The sequence below is a fragment of the Eleutherodactylus coqui genome, chromosome 1 (genome assembly GCF_035609145.1).
Source record: "Eleutherodactylus coqui strain aEleCoq1 chromosome 1, aEleCoq1.hap1, whole genome shotgun sequence".
NCBI lineage: Eukaryota > Metazoa > Chordata > Amphibia > Anura > Eleutherodactylidae > Eleutherodactylus > Eleutherodactylus coqui.
In genome coordinates, this window is record NC_089837.1 from 117,689,709 (window position 1) to 117,707,983 (window position 18,275).

Here is an 18,275-nt window from a genome sequence, read left to right on the forward strand (position 1 = left end):
AGTGCCACTTATTGGATAGCAACATTCCTTCAGGCATATGGTTGTAGTATACGTCTGTGTTGTAAAAAATATATGAAGGGCTAGGGAAAGACTTATCACAGTCCACTTTATTTTTAAACAGAATCTGCCATCTTGTAGAATGTGTTGGTGAAGGCACATAAATAAAAAATGATCCTATTCCATTCTAGGGCCGTGCAAAGAAAACAAGGTTGCTGAAAGAACAATCATTTGCAGACTCTAAAACAGTTTATGCCATCAGATTACCATGACCGCTATGACAATTTGCACAATTGGGCAATTTTCCGAATTAAGATTAAGGCCTCCCCCACACAGGCGACACGGCATCGTCGCGAAAAAATTGCAGCGATATCACATCGCTGGTATGTGACTTTGTAGCACTACATGCGAGGATTTTCAGAGGGGGGGGGGGCTTGAAATATAAGCCCTACCCTGAAAATAAGCCTTAACTGCAGAAAAAAAGTATACTTCACCTAGACGTGCTGTCCGGGGCTCCACTGGAGCTTCTTCTTGGTCCCTGGCACTGGTCTTCATCTATTCCAGCCGGGGATTGAACAGTCCCCGCCTCCTGGAAGCGCTGGCTGTGATTGGCTGACGCTTAGCCAATCAGAGCCAGCGCTTGATAAAAGGCTGTGATTGCTTCATCAAGCGCTGCCTGTGATTGGCTAAGCGTCAGTCAGTCAGAGACAGCGCTTCCAGGAGGCGGGGTATTTTTCAATCTTCGGCCAGAATAGATGTAGGAGATTAGTGCCAGGGACTTGGGCAGAAGATGCAGCTATCTGACAGCGCTTCTAAGATGATGTATGTGTATATGTATAATATATATATAATTTTTTTTTTCCTGCAGTCAGGGCTTAGTTTATGGCTTTGACAGTAGGATTTCCTTCTGTCAAAGTTACATCACATCGCATGAAAATCACGTTTTCGTGCGATGTAACAGAGAGGAAGGCTCTATAGGGAAACATGGGCTACAAAACCTCACGGGTCGCATGCTTATTGTGAAGGAGGCCTAAGGGAAAGATACAAGTGTTTTTGTTTTATTATATAACGTTAAGCCATATCTTCAGCATGTATTGCAGTGTTCAGATTTCCATTTCATTGTATCCTGTAGGCTTGACCAGTTATGAAACTTTTAAATTAACATGATGAATTTTCAGTAAGCATTGACTTTGTTCAAGCTTTCAGCAAGCCCTTCTTGATAACTATAGCCTGCTCTGAGCCTATACTGTGCCTTCATGTGCCTTTATTAGGGAGTAAATCATGGCATGCTCTATTACATGTCCTATTATTGAGGCAGTCTTGTGCTACGCTGCCTCATGGAGTACCTAGCGGTCCATAGAAATGTGAAGTAATCCAGGATCAGTGTACAGATTCACCGTGAGACACAAGATGCAAGCGAATGCAGTGTAATGGTATGTCAGAAAGCTGCTGCATAAAAATGCTGGAAAACTGCATGTTTTTAAATCCCGTTTTACTGCAGCGTAGATAGATCCTGCCTATTATGAGGCAACGGAACCTCTGCTAGTTGTAATTATTCTATTGGAGGATTACTTTGTAACATGGAATGCAATGATGTGTTTTTATGGATTCTGTGTTGAGAAAAACCTCCGGTTTGCCTTTGTATAAAGTGAAAGGCTTGTGAAGAGCCCATCATGTGTAATATGGGCCCATATTGCCCACTGTCCCATTATGGCTCTGTATTGGGCAGAGCCGTAATAGCTCTACTTTACCCCAGCATGTCTTTGATTTCATGTAGACCAGCTTCACTTGAGCATCTGCGTATTTGCGTGTGCATGAGTGCCACGTTTTTGCAGAATAAATGTTGCATTATTGCATGTGCATCAACGTATTTTACTGTACTTTTTGGGGATTTGAAGTAGGAGGGACTGGGCCAGAAATAGTAAAGTGTTCTAAAATAGTGGAGGCGGTTGTGAGATGAAAGGAAGTGAACAGTTAGAATTACAATCTCTCTGGTCAGCATTGATTCCTAACTCTGCCCTAATCACCCAATCAGTTCAGGTATATAGTGTCACATATAGCTTATTGTTTCCAATGTACCTACGTGATAGCTCCACCCATGGGTGAGTTGCTCCAATCAAGTAATGCCAAGTATGTTTACACTATGGCTTATGTAACTATGAATGTAGAAAACTGATCGGGCCCTTGGGGCTCAGTCTTTGTGATTTGAGACCACTAAACCCGCATACACATAATAAACCTCGCTTCCTGATTAAGGATTTGTCTCCGGCTCCTTCATCCCGAATCCGATTGCATATTTGCGCACACCAAAAAAGCACCCCAGCCATTAAAAAGGCAAATTCGTCTAATGAGTTTAAGATGTGTTTTTTTTTTCTCTCTGCAAAACTCTGCAGTGTTTCAACCTCTCTTAGCGTATTGCATGCACATTTGCACATCTCCGTTGACTTCTATGGGGACTGTTAGTGCACAAATGTGCAGGAAAATAGAGCATGGTATGTTTTTTTCTTTTGCGTGACTGAAATGCACAAGAAAATACACACATGTGAACGAACCCATTGAAATCAAAGGGTTCTATTTACTGCTTATTACACATGCAAATTTTATGTGTGCAAGCACGCCCATGGGAAGCCGGCCGTAGAGTTCCCATTTGTTAGATTCAGTATGATAAGACAAAAAAAAAATAGGGGCTTGCTCTGTCAAAGGCTTTGTTCCCACGAGCGTATATACGCTGCCGTTTATCGGCTGCCGCCTGCGGCCCGGTCACCCCCATTGTAATCTGCCAGTGGGGAGGAGAAAAAAGGGGGGGGGAGTTTAGCAGTCACGCTGATAAACTCACTCCCACCTCCCTTCTCCGGCCGCTGTCATTGGCTCCCATTGGAGTGGCCAACGTATTCCGTCCCAAAAGATAGTTCTTGGACTTTCTTTTGGGCCCGCCGTAAAAACGCCCGGCGCTATATTGGCCAGCTGGGTGCTTTTACATCACGGGAATACAACCATGTGATCTGATGCATTGGAATCCAATGCATCAGATCACAGCATATACCGGCCGACCGTGAAAACGGCAGGCTGGTATACGCTCGTAGGAAAGAGGCCAAACTCTATATATATGGTGGTGTTCTTCCATTGGTGGAGAATATCTCCATACAGCACCTAATGCTCCTGAGCGGAGGCTGTCAATCTCCATACATCCTCTATGCACATTTCCGACTTTGCCATGTGATCGAGCCATTAGGCATTGGAAACTTTGTATGCAGAGTTGCTTACAAAAACAAGAACAAAGTATTTTATCTCCTCTGGCAATGAGCTCACTGGTCTCTAACCTTAAAGTTGTAAAAGAGTAATACTCAACCCCATAAAGGGCTGTTGCAGCATCTGCACAACATTACTTCAATAATTCCATTGAGTTAGAATGTGCCGTTATCGCTCCGTGCTTTTTGTAGATAACTAGACCACTCCACTATGCGATCCCTAAAATATTTAAGTGAGCTCATGAAGGTGAGCTAAATAAGCATTAAATAGGCTAATTAAACCTTAGCATTTTAATGCATTTATACAGTTTCAGGTTTATGTCTCGTAATTGAGGTAGCAGGAAAAAAATTGTTCTCCTGATAAGAGGAAATAATTATAAACCCCGTTAAAGCTTCGGCATAGGAAGAATAATATATGCATGCTACTAAAAGTGAACTGTTTTTACTAAACTACATTTCCCTTTCCACTTAATTAATAGCATATAAATAAAGACTTTTAAAGTATATCGAATGAGTAAAATATTTAATGAGCTTTTGGAAGTTCTAATGCAGGAAATGGGCTGTCAGCAATTTTCCTGATTTGTGTTTGCAGAGTGGAGACTGAAGTTAATCAGCAGATTTAGCTCTTAAACAAGAATCCTCCTCTCTTAAGGGTTTATTGCACAGGAAATTCAGCAGCAAGGATCTTTGGGATGGATTATTAAGCTAATGTGCTGTTGACTTCTTGTACAACTCTGAACTTCAAATACCCTTGTCAAGCTTTACGGCGCTCCGTGCGAGTAGACTGCATAGTGAAACGAGTGGTGTGAGGCCTCATCTTTGCTTAAAGTTGTTTTACTAATTAACCTTAATAGGAAATCAATGGCCTATTTCAATCCGTTCTTCTACAAATTAGTACGACAACAACATAAGAATGACTTGTTACATTTCCCCAAAAAATTATTGATGCACTCTATAGGAAAGGGAAATGTCTTGGAAAAGTTAATGGTTTTAGAGGCAAGCTGTAGCCTCATGAAACATATGGAAGGCAAACATAAAACCTTCCTGATAGTTTACAGATGATTGTATATCTGTGTGGAATGATTCCCAGCCCCTTCCTGATGCAGTATCCTTCTATCCTCATCAAGTTAGGGATATAAAGAGTGGAGCTTGCTGGCAAAACTTGATTCATTTGCCCTAAAATCCATTAATTGAAAGTTCACTTCATTCTGAAGTCTATGTAGTGTACTTAGCTTACAAGGTATCTTCAGCGTAAAGTAAAAGTTACTCAACTTTGCAAATATTTTTATTTTTATTTTAAATAGTTAATTTATTGAGTTGTCTGTAGCTCCAGTCTAGACCTATGTGTCTATATGGTTATAGAGTACAAACTGTGAAGTCTGATCTTCCAGTGTTTCTTCATTTTATGTGTCCCTGCTAAATAGATGCTAATGTATGTTAAGGTCCATTTAAACGCAACGATTATCGCTCAAAAGCCATCTTTTGAGCGATAATCGTTGCGTCTAAACGCGTGGCCATCATGCACTATTTGTTCAGTGGTGATTTCTAGCAAGCTAGAAATAACATTTTATGGGTGATTAACATAACAGTTCATTATCATAACATTTATGGGTGATTTCTAGCAAGCTAGAAATCACCCATAACTGTTATCAGCGCTGCACACTGATTTTCTCAGCGAGCGGCGCTGATAATATTCTCAGAGGGACACCAGCTGAAAGCTCCGAGAACAATGCAGCTGTTTGCATATACAAAGCAGCTGCTGTTCTCCGAGCTATGACGGCGGTATCTCGTGCCGCTTACATTAACTTTGCATTAGAGTTATGCAAAGATGATCGCTCAAAACTGTCAGTCAAACTGTGGTTTGAGCGATTTTTAAGCGATTTATCTTTCATTGTAAATGGGCCTTTAGCAAGAAGTTGGCGAAAGAGTGAAGATAGTGACGCTGTATGATCAGATTGCCGGCAGTTATTTAGTATTCTGTTACTATAATTCGGATACTTTTGGAGAATCTAGTTAAGGACAGGATGAGCTCTTTTGGCACCCAGATGTATGATAACGTTACCCAACACTTTTAGTCTCTGAAGTTTAGCCTCGTAGTTGTTGGATAGACAGTTTTAACTCATTTAATTGGCCTTTAACATACACACTGGAAGTGTGACTAAGCTCAATTAAGTTAAATTCATAGAATCCTCTATAAAATTCCTATACCCCTAAATCTCCTACTCTCCTAGGCCGTATTTACACAGGCAGGTTTCTGTGGAAGTGCGATGCATTTTTGTGAGATAATCGCTTTGCATGGTGTTTCAATAGAAAAACATTAAAAAAATTGCACTTGTATGAAACTCACATGCAAGTTTCATGTGAGTGCAATGTGATTTTTAACTTGCCTGTAGCAAATAATGGGCGAGTTTTCTGCAGTATTACAGAAAAATAGGACATGCTGCAGTTTGTCCGCCTCGCAATGAGTTAATACATCACACAAGTTCTGCGCATCGCACAAATGCACAGAACTAGTGTGATTTTCTCGGCTATGTAAATAAGCCCTAAATCTATTCTTGTATGACAGATCCACTAAAGAGAGTGCAGATCATATTTTAGAATCAACAGCGTTACAAACAGCGTGAACAGAGTGAAATTAAGTCAGCATTATGGACGTGGCTTGGCTGCTGAAGTAGATGGTTGCCTGACTGCAAAGCTCCTGAATCAACAGGGCTTTAAAGCGATTTCTAAGCATTATTTCCACAGCTGAACGGACCTCACCTGCTGCCAGCTATCCGGGATGCTGCAGAGGGGGAAGCGAGCATCAGCCATACCAGAGTAGTTGATCAATTCTAACTTTTCTCAGTCCCAGCGCAGGACCAAGATGCCCGGCTAGAAGGTCATATGAAAGCTCCCCTGTATTTGAAGCGCTTGCCCAAGCGTGCAAAATCCAAGGGACCGAGCTGAAGAACCAGCCTCTATCCATTGGTTAGCAAGAACTTTCAGCTATGCCTTGCAAGTTCACTCGCAAACTGAAGTCAGAGGAGAGTTTCTGAAGCAACTCGCTCATCTTCACCTCCCGACCACATGCCGAATGCAACCACCTGTGCCTTGGCCAGCCCTAGCGAAACAAAGACAAAAGGTGAGCTCTGCAGAAGGACATCCTGATGTAGGAGTAATTGACCAGACCTCTTCCAAATCTATATCATCCACCATCACAGATGTTTTTTGCTGATATTCCTGTCAATGACATTTCAGTGAAGGACACCATCATAAAAAAGGGATGCTGAAAGCCTTACAAATTTCCTTACAATCTAACATGCTCAACATTGCTCAACTCCTTCAACCCCTCAATTTGGAAATCTCTGCAACGATAATCGTATAGAAAAGGGATTTGAGAAACTTCAAAATAAAGTCGCGGACCTAGAAGACAAGTTACGCCGCAATAATAAGTTCAGAGGGATCCAAGAAATAGTCTCTGCTTCTGAGTTGATACACTATTTGTAAAATCACATGAAATGGCTGCTACTGGACTGCTCTTTGCAGGATATCATAATATGCAGGGCTCACAGACTCCCCAACCCTAAACACCTGGCTGATCAGAAAGCCTGAGATGTCTTGGCCCACATTCACTTTTTCCATGTTAAAGGGGTTGTCCCGCGGCAGCAAGTGGGTCTATACACTTCTGTATGGCCATATTAATGCACTTTGTAATGTACATTGTGCATTAATTATGAGCCATACAGAAGTTATAAGAAGTTTTTCACTTACCTGCTCCGTTGCTAGCGTCCTCGTTTCCATGGAGGCCGTCTCATTTTCAGCGTCTAATGGCCAAATTAGACGCGCTTGCGCAGTCCGGGTCTTCTTCTTTCCTCAATGGGGCCGCTCGTGCTGGATGCCGCCTCCTTGTAGCTCCGCCCCGTCACGTGCCGATTCCAGCCAATCAGGAGGCTGGAATCGGCAATGGACCGCACAGAAGCCCTGCGGTCCACCAAGAGAGAAGATCCCGGCGGCCATCTTCAGCAGGTAAGTAAGAAGTCACCGGAGCGCGGGGATTCAGGTAAGCGCTGTCCGGTGTTCTTTTTTAACCCCTGCATCGGGGTTGTCTCGCGCCGAACGGGTGGGGGGGTTGGAAAAAAAAAACCCGTTTCGGCGCGGGACAACCCCTTTAAGGAAAAGCTCTTAGAGGCAGCCAGGAAACTGAGCCCTTTGCCTGAGCCTTATCAAACTTTGGCTCTTTTTATGGACTTCACAGCAACTCTGGCGCAAAGACATCGACTGCTCCCTATCACTACAACACTCAGACAAAGAAAGTGCATGTAAATGGGGATTTCCTGTGCGTCTACTGGTAATCCGCAACACCACTTCTCTCATCAAATCGTTGAATGAAGGAATCGCCATTCTGCTACAATGGAACTTACACGCCTGCTTGCCTACTAAAGAACCTGGACAAGCAAGTCAAAACCTTCCGGAGGAATAGCATGTCATGAGGTCTCACAAACAAGTTGACCATTGACTTTAAATCTGCCCTGCTGGTGAGACTTCACGAATCACTCAACATTCGGATATAAGGGAGATGGAATAAATCCTCCACAGTGCCACCTATTGAAAGGCAGCATTCCTTCAAGTCAAAGTCAGACTTTTTATACAAGTCTTGTTACAATGACTGGGAATTAAAAGCAAAGCCACACCCCATGTACATACAGCTGTTTCCGGGTTATTGCCCCTCATCAGTGTACAGTAGGAGTCTGGCTTTTGCTAGTAAGAGGCCTGGGACGGGGAAAAGAGTGTTTCAACATTCGGATACACTGGAGACCTTTTACCCCCACATATGGTACTCAGCTCCAGTGTAGGAGCCCTTTCAGTACACATCTCACTCCATCCTAATCAAAATATCAAGGATCCTGTCCTGGTGCAAAACTGATAATAAAACAAGCAAACTTTAAGGCCATAATGAGAGATATAAATTCCTTGCTGAACAATAAAAAGAGTGTGTTTGAGCAAAAAAAAGAAAGAAAACAAAACATGGTTACCAGTGAAAGGTTGCTGTAAAGGTCCATTTAGACGGGACAAGTGTCGGGCAAACGATGCCCAACACTCATCCCCACACATACTCTCTCTCGTACTGTTGCACAAGAGCTAGTATCGCCGGCCCATAGCGGGGAGGCTGCAGGAGATTTCACTCCTCGCGCTCCCCCGCCCCTCTCCATTGAAATAACGTAGTGGCCGTTCAGTACTGAACAGCTGCTGTTTACACTGAACCATCAGCTGATCGTCCATTGTTTATGCAGCATAAACAATGGATGATGAGCTAAACGCTGATCATTCAGTGTAAATAGCAGCCGTTCAGTACTAAAGGGCCGCTGTGTTATGTCAGTGGAGAGGGGTGGGGGAGAGCGAGGAGAGAAATCTCCTGCAGCTTCCCCGCTGAGAGCTTATGATACTAGCTCCCGTGCAGGTGCATGGGAGCTATTATGTGCGGGTATGAGTGTCGGGCATCTTTTGCCCGACCGTCATCCTGTCTAAAAGGGACTTTAGTGCAGTTTTGGAAGATGTTTTGTCCCCTTTACTATTTACTATGTACCTGCACCTGTCTCTGCACCTGGCGGAAAGTGTATCCATGCGATGAGCTGGCGCTTGGAGTTGCATTAACAAGTTCTGATAGTTACCTTTCCTAAACTAGAGACGCAACGAGACAACCCCCAGAACTTACGATCTATATGGCTACTAAACACTGATATCAAAATTTATGGAAATATCCAGAATGTCGTCTGTCCTACCTTCCTTGATCAAATATGATCAAGTTGGATTTGTGGAGGGTCAACAAGTTTCAGATAATACCAAAGGGATCCTAAACCTTGCACATTATACTGAATCCTAAAAAAATTCCCACAGTTTTTCTTGCTCAGGATGCTGACAAGGCTTTGACCGTACAAATTGGCTGTACATTTTTGCATCTCTAGACCAAATGGGCTTTAGCTGTGTCTTTCACAAAGGTGTATTTGCATTGTATTTAGACCATTCAGAAAAAGTGTCCACTAATGGTGCGCTATCAGATGAATTCAAAATTACAAACGGCATCAGACAGGGCTGTTTTCTATCCCCACTAAACTTTATATTATCCATTGAACTATTAGTCCAAGCCCTCAGAGAAAATACCTTAATTTAAAGAGTGCAATTAATGACCGTCCCCACTTAATATCGCTATACGGGGATGATATCATTTAGGCGTTAGCAGACCGCATACTATCCCTTGCACTGCAAATCCTAAGAGCTTAGACTGAGATCTTAAATATAAATAAAAATAAATGCACCAAAATCACAAATCTTACCAATGAATATCCCCAATGCTGTATTACTTACAAAATAAACACCCTTTTGATTGACAAAATGAAGATATAACATACCTGGGCATACCAATAACGGCTCTACATAAAACTATGTCAGTTTTGATCTTAAGCTGAAAGTATTGCAGAAAGACTCCTCAAACCTAAATTTGAGATATTGTGGTTAGGGAAAAGTGCTACCTTCAAAATGCTTTTACTACCAAATTTGCTATACTTATTTCATACTCTCCCTATTGAACTACCACAACATTTTTTTACAGATATGAATAGAATCCTATCTCAATGTATCTTGGTGCAACATAAACCTCGGGTGTCTAGCTGTATATTTAAGGACAGATGAGTAGGCGGTTTAGGCCTCCCAGACATCTAAGACTACTAAAAAGCAACACTGTTTTTTCAACTAGCCCCATAGTAGGGATCTAACAACCAGAAACATTGGGTCCACATCACTTTGCTTCATATGTCTTGACGAAATCTTTACTTAGGGCTCATGTCCACGGGCAAAATATGATTTAAGATCCGCAGCGGATCTCCCGCATGCGGATCCGCACCCCATAGGGATGCATTGACCACCCGCGGGTAGATAAATACCCGCGGATCGTCAATAAAAGGGATTTTAAAAAAAATGGAGCATGGAAAAATCTGGACCATGCTCCATTTTCGTGCGGGTCTCCCGCGGGGACGGCTCCCGCGGGCTTCTATTGAAGCCTATGGAAGCCGTCCGGATCCGCGGGAGACCTAAAATAGGAATTTAAAGTATTTACCATCCGTAGCGGACCGGGAAGGTCTCCTCTTCCTCACGGCCGCATCTTCCTTGCTTCGGCTCGGCGGATGTGCCCGGCGCATGCGCGCGGCACGTCGACGACGTGCCGGCGACGTGCCGCCGGCGTGAGGAATTCATCCGCCGGCCGAAAATGAAGATCCGGCCGTGAGGAACAGCTGACCTTCCCCGCCCGCGCCGGATAGGTAAATGCTTTTAAATTCTTATTTTCGGCGCTCATGTCCACGGGGCAGGAGGGACCCGCTGCAGATTCTCCATGGAGAATCTGCAGCGGATCTTATTTTCCCCGTGGACATGAGGCCTTATAGTTCTGTTATGGCACTTGACTTTACCATCCCCTCTCCCTCCGCTAACTCAAACATCTGTAAACGTATGGAAAAAATTCCATGACTTGTCAAAACCCTCTCCTGAATATATTACTGTAGACTTGCTTCAACATGCCTATCCATATCTGAATATTTCAAATTGGAGAACACTGGGTATCTCTAAACTCACACATCTACCAATGGATGAATCCCTTTCTCCATTGGAGCAACTCAAAACTCACTATCATTTGAGGCCAAGTGACCATTACAAATATTTACAAATTCAGCATCTGCTACATGCACATAAACTTCAACTTCTTCAAGGCAATGTAAATATATTCTGTATATTTTCTAAAGGAATTAGAAGATTAAAGCATATATGGATTACTACACGATTGTACTAGTTTCATGGAATGGTAGAGTTCGAAGGGACCTCCAGGGTCATCTGGTCCAACCCCCTGCTCAGTGCAGGAGTCACTAAATCATCCCAGACAGATATTTGTCCAGCCTTTGTTTGAACACTTACATTGAAGGAGAACTCACCACCTCCCGTGGTAACCTGTTCCACTCATTGATCACCCTGTCTAATATCTAATCTGTGTCTCCTCCCTTTCAGTTTCATCCCATTGCTTCTAGTCTTTCCCTGTGCAAATGAGAATAGGGCTGATCCCTCGGCACTGTGACAACCCTTCAGATATTTGTAGACAGCTATTAAGTCTCCTCTCAGCCTTCTCTTTTGCAAGCTAAACACTTCCAGATCCTTTAACTGTTCCTCATAGGACATGATTTGCAGACCGCTCACCATGTTGGTAACTCTTCTCTGAACTTGCTCCAGTTTGCCTATGTCTTTTTTAAAGTGGGGTGCCCAGAACTGGACACAGTATTCCAGATGAGGTCTGACTAAGGAAGAGTAGAGGGGGATAATTACCTCATGTGATCTAGACCCTATGCTTCTCTTAATACATCCCAGAATTGTGTTTACCTTTTGGCTGCTGCATCACATTGTTGACTCATGTTCAGGATATCATCTATTAGTATACTCAAGTCTTTTTAACTTGTGCTGCTGCTTAGCCCAATTCCTCCTTTTCTGTATGTGCTTTTTTCATTTTTCTTGGCCAGATGTAGGACTTTGCATTTCTCCTTGTTAAATACCATTCTGTTAGTTGCTGCCCATTGTTCAGGCTTTTCTAGATCTTTTTAAATACTCTTCCTCTTACCTAGTATTAGCTATCCCTCCTGTGTCATCGGCAAATTTGATCAGTTTTCCTCAATTCCCTCCTCCGGATCATTTATAAAAATGTTGAACAGCATTGGGCCTAGGACAGAGCCTTGTGGTACCCCACTTGATACATTCTTCCACTTGGATGTGCAGCCATTTATAACCACTTTTTGAGTATGATCACTCAGCCAGTTGTGAATCCACCTAACAGTTGCCTTGTCAATCCCATATTTGGTCATTTTTTCAATAAGTATGGTATGAGATACTTTGTTAAATGCTTTACTAAAGTCAAGATATACTATATCCACCACATTTTCCTGATCAACCCAGTCAGTGATTCTGTCATAGAAGGAAATTAGATTCGTTTGGCATACCTTGTTTGTTACAAACCCATGCTGGCTCTGGTTAATTACGCCATTTTTATCCAAGTACTTGCATACATGCTGTTTAATAATTTGTTCAAAGATCTTTCCCGGTATAGAAGTCAGGCTCACAGGCCTGTAGTTTCCTGGATCCACCTTTTTCCCTTTTATGAAGATAGGGACAACATTTGCCCTTTTCCAATCTTCTGGGACTTCTCCTGTTCTCCAGGAATTTTCAAAGATTATGGCAAGTGGCTCAGCAATTACCTCTGCTGCTTCCTTTAGTATTCCTGGATGTAATTCATCTGGACCTAGAGACTTGACTCGCAGAAAAAGAGGCCAGATACAAAAGATACACTGCAGGAAAAGCTTGATCGCCGTTTAACCTGGTAGCATGCAGCAAGCCAGATTGCTATGTAGAGCAGCAAAAATGTTCAGGTGCCGCTGATTGATCAGCCACTCAACTTAACCAAAGATAGGGGAGGGGTGACTGCCAACAGACCCAGCTTGCAACATACTAACAGATACCAGGAAGGCCGCCATACATATGTGCGCCACATAAACAGGGGTACAACCCGCACTGACTAAGCAGTGGATTGCCCTGCATTATAAGTGTGCCACACTAGCATGTCAGCCTGGGCTCCTCCAGCATCTATAGCTAACCGCATGCATAGATACATAATACTTCCATCCCATTACCTACCTACTGTATTTCATGATGCATATTATATTTCTGGAATGTTGTAACTGCATTTCCTTATTATTGTATATGTTAACCTGTTGTTTGTTTTGAAAAACAATGAAACCCAATAAAGATTATTGTAGCAAAAAGAAATGGTCAATATTATTTCTATTCCTCAAGGCCGCCTGAACATGGCAGAGACGGATCCCACAGCATAATTCGGCCCTGACCGCGGCCAGCGACCCTGCGCACCTGTCAGTCGTCTTCTTTTTCTGTACTGCGGATGGTCCAAATGGCTAGCCGTTGAACATGCGCAGTACAGATTTTCCCGCGCAGTCCTTAGGTGATGACGTGAGTCCCACACCTTTCCGCAATGTAAACTGCAGAAGGGCCGCTGGTCGGACAGCTCCTATTCACTTTAAAGCAAGCCGTCCGGGCGGAGCCCGCATGAAAACGGAGCATGCTGTGATTTTTTTTTTTTTCTTTTCCTCTGCAAGCAGAAGATCGCAGTTGCTGTCCACTCATGTGAGCGGACGTGCGGATACTCCATTGGTTTGAATTAATGCGGAATGCTGTGGATTCCGCAATTCAAACCTGGTCGTGTGCAGGGGTCCTAAATTACACTATCCCCCTCATCAGTCACCTACATCTAGCTCATGTGCTTGTAAAATATTATTGATGCTTAAAAAGTTAAAGGGATTGGCAGGTTTAGAAAACACATTTTTAAATACAATACTGGCCACATCTAAATCTCCATGAAAATTTGCACAACAGGCATGCAGCATTTACCATAAATGTGTTTGTGGTGTAAAATTACTCCACAAGTCAATCCAACCTAAATACGATGTATAATTCATATATATAAAGTGATCCATTTAAAAGTTTGTGTCCAGGGTACGGGGGTCAGATGAAGATGTATTCACATAGTAAATTTCATATTTTTTTTTACTACAATTTTTACAAAATTTGTGTCCAGGACAGATCGTTATCCACTGTAAGTTAATATTGAAGGTTCCTATTGAACCAAATCAAGAAGAGATCTTGAAAACCTTGACTAATTGATATAAAATAGCATAATGGATACTTATGTAGCTTTTCATTATTCAAAGAATTACATTTATTTACTGGAAGAATACCCCTTTAAGACTAGATTCTAAAGGTTCTGCTGTTTGCCCAGTTGGCATGAGACTACTTGGTATGCAAAGGTCCTTCAAAATCAGTATATTGAATTTCATGGAATAACAAAGTGAATGATGATATAAGGTGAATGCAACGTTATTGCTAAATTCCAATAATCATTTGTTACCATGATCATCATTTACAGCTCGGGCTATAAATATATTATTATGAAATGTCTTCCAGATTAACATTTCCTGAAACCAGTTTATGTTCGTAACCTTGTGAAGGAGAAGCAGATGAACCATTTGCTTTTGTCCTCATTTTCCTTACAAATATAATACAGAGTCGAGTCACATTTTTATGACCACCTCTTACTATTGACATCGGTAGCACGTAATCCATGAGGAAAGTGACATGTCATGGGCTGGCTTGGTGGGTATATAAGGTGTGCGATAGGCTGTCTGCTCATCTATCACTCGTTGTTGTTATGGGTAAAAGGGGGGATTTATCAGAGTTGCAAAAAGGGATGATTATTGATTTTTGGGCCAAGGGGGCAGTATTTCTCAAACTGTGCTGTTTGTAAACTGTTCACGTATTGCTGTGGTGAAAGTGTATCGTGAGTGCACAAATGGCATCATTGAGCATAAATAACCTGGAAAGTGCTGAGAACTATATGCCATCGATGTAATAGGTGAATGTTGGCTACAAAGGTGCACTAGGGCCGACCCATAAGGTACAGTGGAGTAGCTCACCATGAGAAAGAACCAGGAGTCAGCTGCTCCACTGTAGCTAAAACAACAGTTCAGCGAACCCTACTATGTATGAGGCTTCGAAGCAGATGAATGGTGACTGCACTCTGAAAAGGTGCAGCAGAAGAAAAGAATTCCACTGGCATGGCAATATCGGAATTGGTCACATTTTCTGCTTCATTGAACAAATAGACATTGGTGTATCAGGCGAGAACCATCAGTTAACAAACACCCTGCAGTCATTGCTGCAAAACTTCCATGTGGAAGGTTCTAAACTGATTTGGGTATGAACCCATCCTGGCAGATCACATACACCCATACATGCTGTTTGTGCTCCCTAAGACAGATGGGATCTACCAACAAGACAATGCAAAATGTTACATGGCTAGAAATGTCAGAGAATGGTTAGAAGAGCACAACCAAGACTTCCAAGTACTTTCTCTGGCCCCGGACTTGAATCTAGTTGAGCATCTGTGGGACCACCTTGATTGTCATGTTCGCTCTATAAATGCTCCCCCACGCACCCTCTAGGAACTGTGGGATATACTGCAGTCAGCATGGCTCCAGATACCGGAGACAACCTACCAGCACCTTATTGAGTCACCCCCGACCATCTAGCTGCCGTCTGTTCAGCACACAGCAGTCACTCTGGATATTAGCTGGTGGTCATAATAATGTGACTCTGTATAATTTCTATTAGAAGCTGCAATTTAATTTTTCTCGCCTCCAAACAATGTTGTGATGGGTGGTACATTCCTCTTGGCAGCATGTACATAAATGTCAGAGGTCAACCAGAGGTGATAAATTAATCCTGTATGCACTCTTTTTTGGGGGTGGTTTGGGGGAGAACAATCTTTTTTACTTGAATGCATGTATTTTGTGATAACAATCCTTTTCACAGTTTAGTATTACATGGTGGCAATTCAGATGATTAGCTGTCCATGTAATACATGACTGGCCTAAATACATGAAAGCAAGACCGACTGCTTGTTAAAAACTTTTTGCTCTGACTCATAGAGAAGAGTCCTAAATGGCGTACCCCCTTTCTCTATGGTATATGAACTTTAAATCTAGCCACGTAAACTTATGGCCAGACAAGTTATTTAAAGGGTTTTCTGGGAATTGGCTAAAGGCAGCAAATGGACAAGAATAAACTGTCCAGTACACATCTGTTCAACATTAGAGATGAGCGAACGTGCTCGGCCACGCCCCTTTTTCACCCGAATACCGCAATTTTCGAGTACTTCCGTACTCGGGCAAAAAAATTCGGGGGTCGCCGTGGCGGCGCGGGGGGTTGCAGCGGGGAGTGGGGGGGAGAGGGAGAGAGAGAGGGCTCCCCCCTGTTCCCTGCTGCTACCTCCCACGCCGCCACGCCTCTCCCCGCCCCCCGGCGCACCCGAGTACTTTTCACCCGAGTAGTGAAGTACTCAAAAATCGCGGTATTCGGGCGAAAAAGGGGCGGGGCCGAGCACGTTCGCTCATCTCTATTCAACATCCCATCACACCAGCACTTATTCCAAACCCTATCTCCCAGAAGCTCCTGCAGCAGTTACGTGCCCTTCATCATTTATGTGGCCACAGCGATCATGTGACACATGGGGCAGACTCACCACTGAAGCCAAAGATTAGCTGCAACCTTCATGTGAATGATGAACAGTATGTGACCGCTGCAGGAGCTTTCAGGACTGGAGTAGCAGCATATTTAACAGGAGATTACCGGTTACTTTAATATTTTAGTCCATTCCCTCGCTTTAACTAGTTTCTAAAAGTCAGAGAAAACCCCTTTTATTAACCCTTTCCAATCCAATTTGTATCCTGGTTTTCCTAGGGGGCTTACTCTTTTACTTTCGTTATACAACAGCACTATCTGCTGGCTAAAGCCAGTACTGCATGAGGTGACACATTGGATAGGCTCCAACAGCAGAGAGGCTGGCAATATACAGTAAGAGAACCCCGACGGACGTCTTCCAACATCAGAGCTGTACAGCCTTAAATCCTAATGTCTTTAGACGTCAGACCTATAACCAGTTTTGCAATAACGTATTGAGTAAAATAAAAGTCTTTTAGTGAGGTCATTACTTTCTTGCCATTATATAGTTAATATCGGTTTGGTCCCTTTAATTGTTGTCTTCTGTAAACAATAACTTTATTGTATGATTTATCTCTCTTCCTAGGCAGTAAATGTGTTTGCCATTGTTTATTTCTGAGCCGGTGACAAGAGTGTCATTTCTCTCTGCCTTTAACAGGTTGGTAATGTATGGCTTTGTGAAGGCCATGATGCAACTGGGACAAATCCAGGCTGGCGACTTTCACTTCACTGACTGTTTATTTTTTGGCTCGTTGATGTCCGCGACAGATCCAGGTAATTATCGTCTCAGGAATGTGTGATCGTCTCCTTCTCACTGAGCCAAGCGCATGTTCGATACCCGCTTACAAATGAGCTTTTTCCTCTCCGTTATGAAAATAACTCTATGTTTCTGGAAACTTTCAACTGTTGTGAAAAGTAAAACCTTTTTGTTAAAGAGCTGAGTGCTGAAGGATAATTTGTAAACCGCTGTAAACATAACAAACGCTACAAGACAAAGTGTCCAATGCAATTTTGTTCTCAGTGATCCATAACAGTGTGCTGTAATAGTCTGCTGCACAGCAATTTCCGAAGACTAATACAATATAACTCTTCCTCTTAAAGCAGCAGGGATCGGTCTTGCGCTCATTTCAGTCACTCATCTAAATACTATTTCGTTTTCAAGGAAATTTTCGTTATTCCTCAGCTAGTACATGTACATGATCTACTAACATGATGTGATGTGTATGAGCTGAGTAGTATCCGTATAGCCACAGGCAGAAGCTCGCTTACCCATAATATGTATATTTACTGTTTAGTTTCCCACATTGCCTTAGTTCCAGTCCTTCACTCTTGTCTGTAGTGCATAGTTTGCCATCTTTCTGCCCAGTGGGATAGCTATAGCAGGTGCAAGGGTAGACTTTGCTACAGGGCCCTGGAGCCTTAGGGGGCCCAATGGCACATTATAGGTAGGGCTCTGTTACAGATTTTGCATTGGGACTAGAGATGAGCGAACGTACTCAGTTCGGGTGTTTTTGGACCCGAGCACCGCTTTTTCGGAGTAACTGACTACTCGGACGAAAAGATTCGGGGGGCGCCGGGGGGGCGCGGGGGGTTGCAGAGGGGAATGGGGGGGAGAGAGAGAGCTCCCCCTGTTCCATACTGCTACCCCGCTCCGCCACGCCGCCCCCCGGCGCCCCCCGAATCTTTTCGTCCGAGTAGTCAGCTACTCGGAAAAAGCGGTGCTCGGGTCCAAAAACACCTGAACCGAGTACGTTCGCTCATCTCTAATTGGGACCCAAAAGTTTCTAGTTAAGTCTCGGTTTCTCCCTATTTGTATGTTCTTCCACATCAGGATTGTATTCCCATACTTCTGTTTTACTCAAGGGCAGTATATGGACTCTTCAGTAGTCAGTCATAGAC

The 18,275-nt window shown here is 43.1% G+C and overlaps 1 protein-coding gene across 1 annotated transcript in view; it reads left to right on the forward strand.

Annotated features, from left to right (window-relative positions):
• Positions 1 to 18,275, forward strand: part of SLC9A9 (solute carrier family 9 member A9) — a 693,984-nt gene that overhangs the window by 148,733 nt on the left and 526,976 nt on the right. The window contains exon 5 of the mRNA XM_066599390.1: positions 17,035 to 17,150. Within this exon, the coding sequence (XP_066455487.1) occupies positions 17,035 to 17,150 (116 nt within the window). The remainder of the gene's footprint in view (positions 1 to 17,034; positions 17,151 to 18,275) is intronic.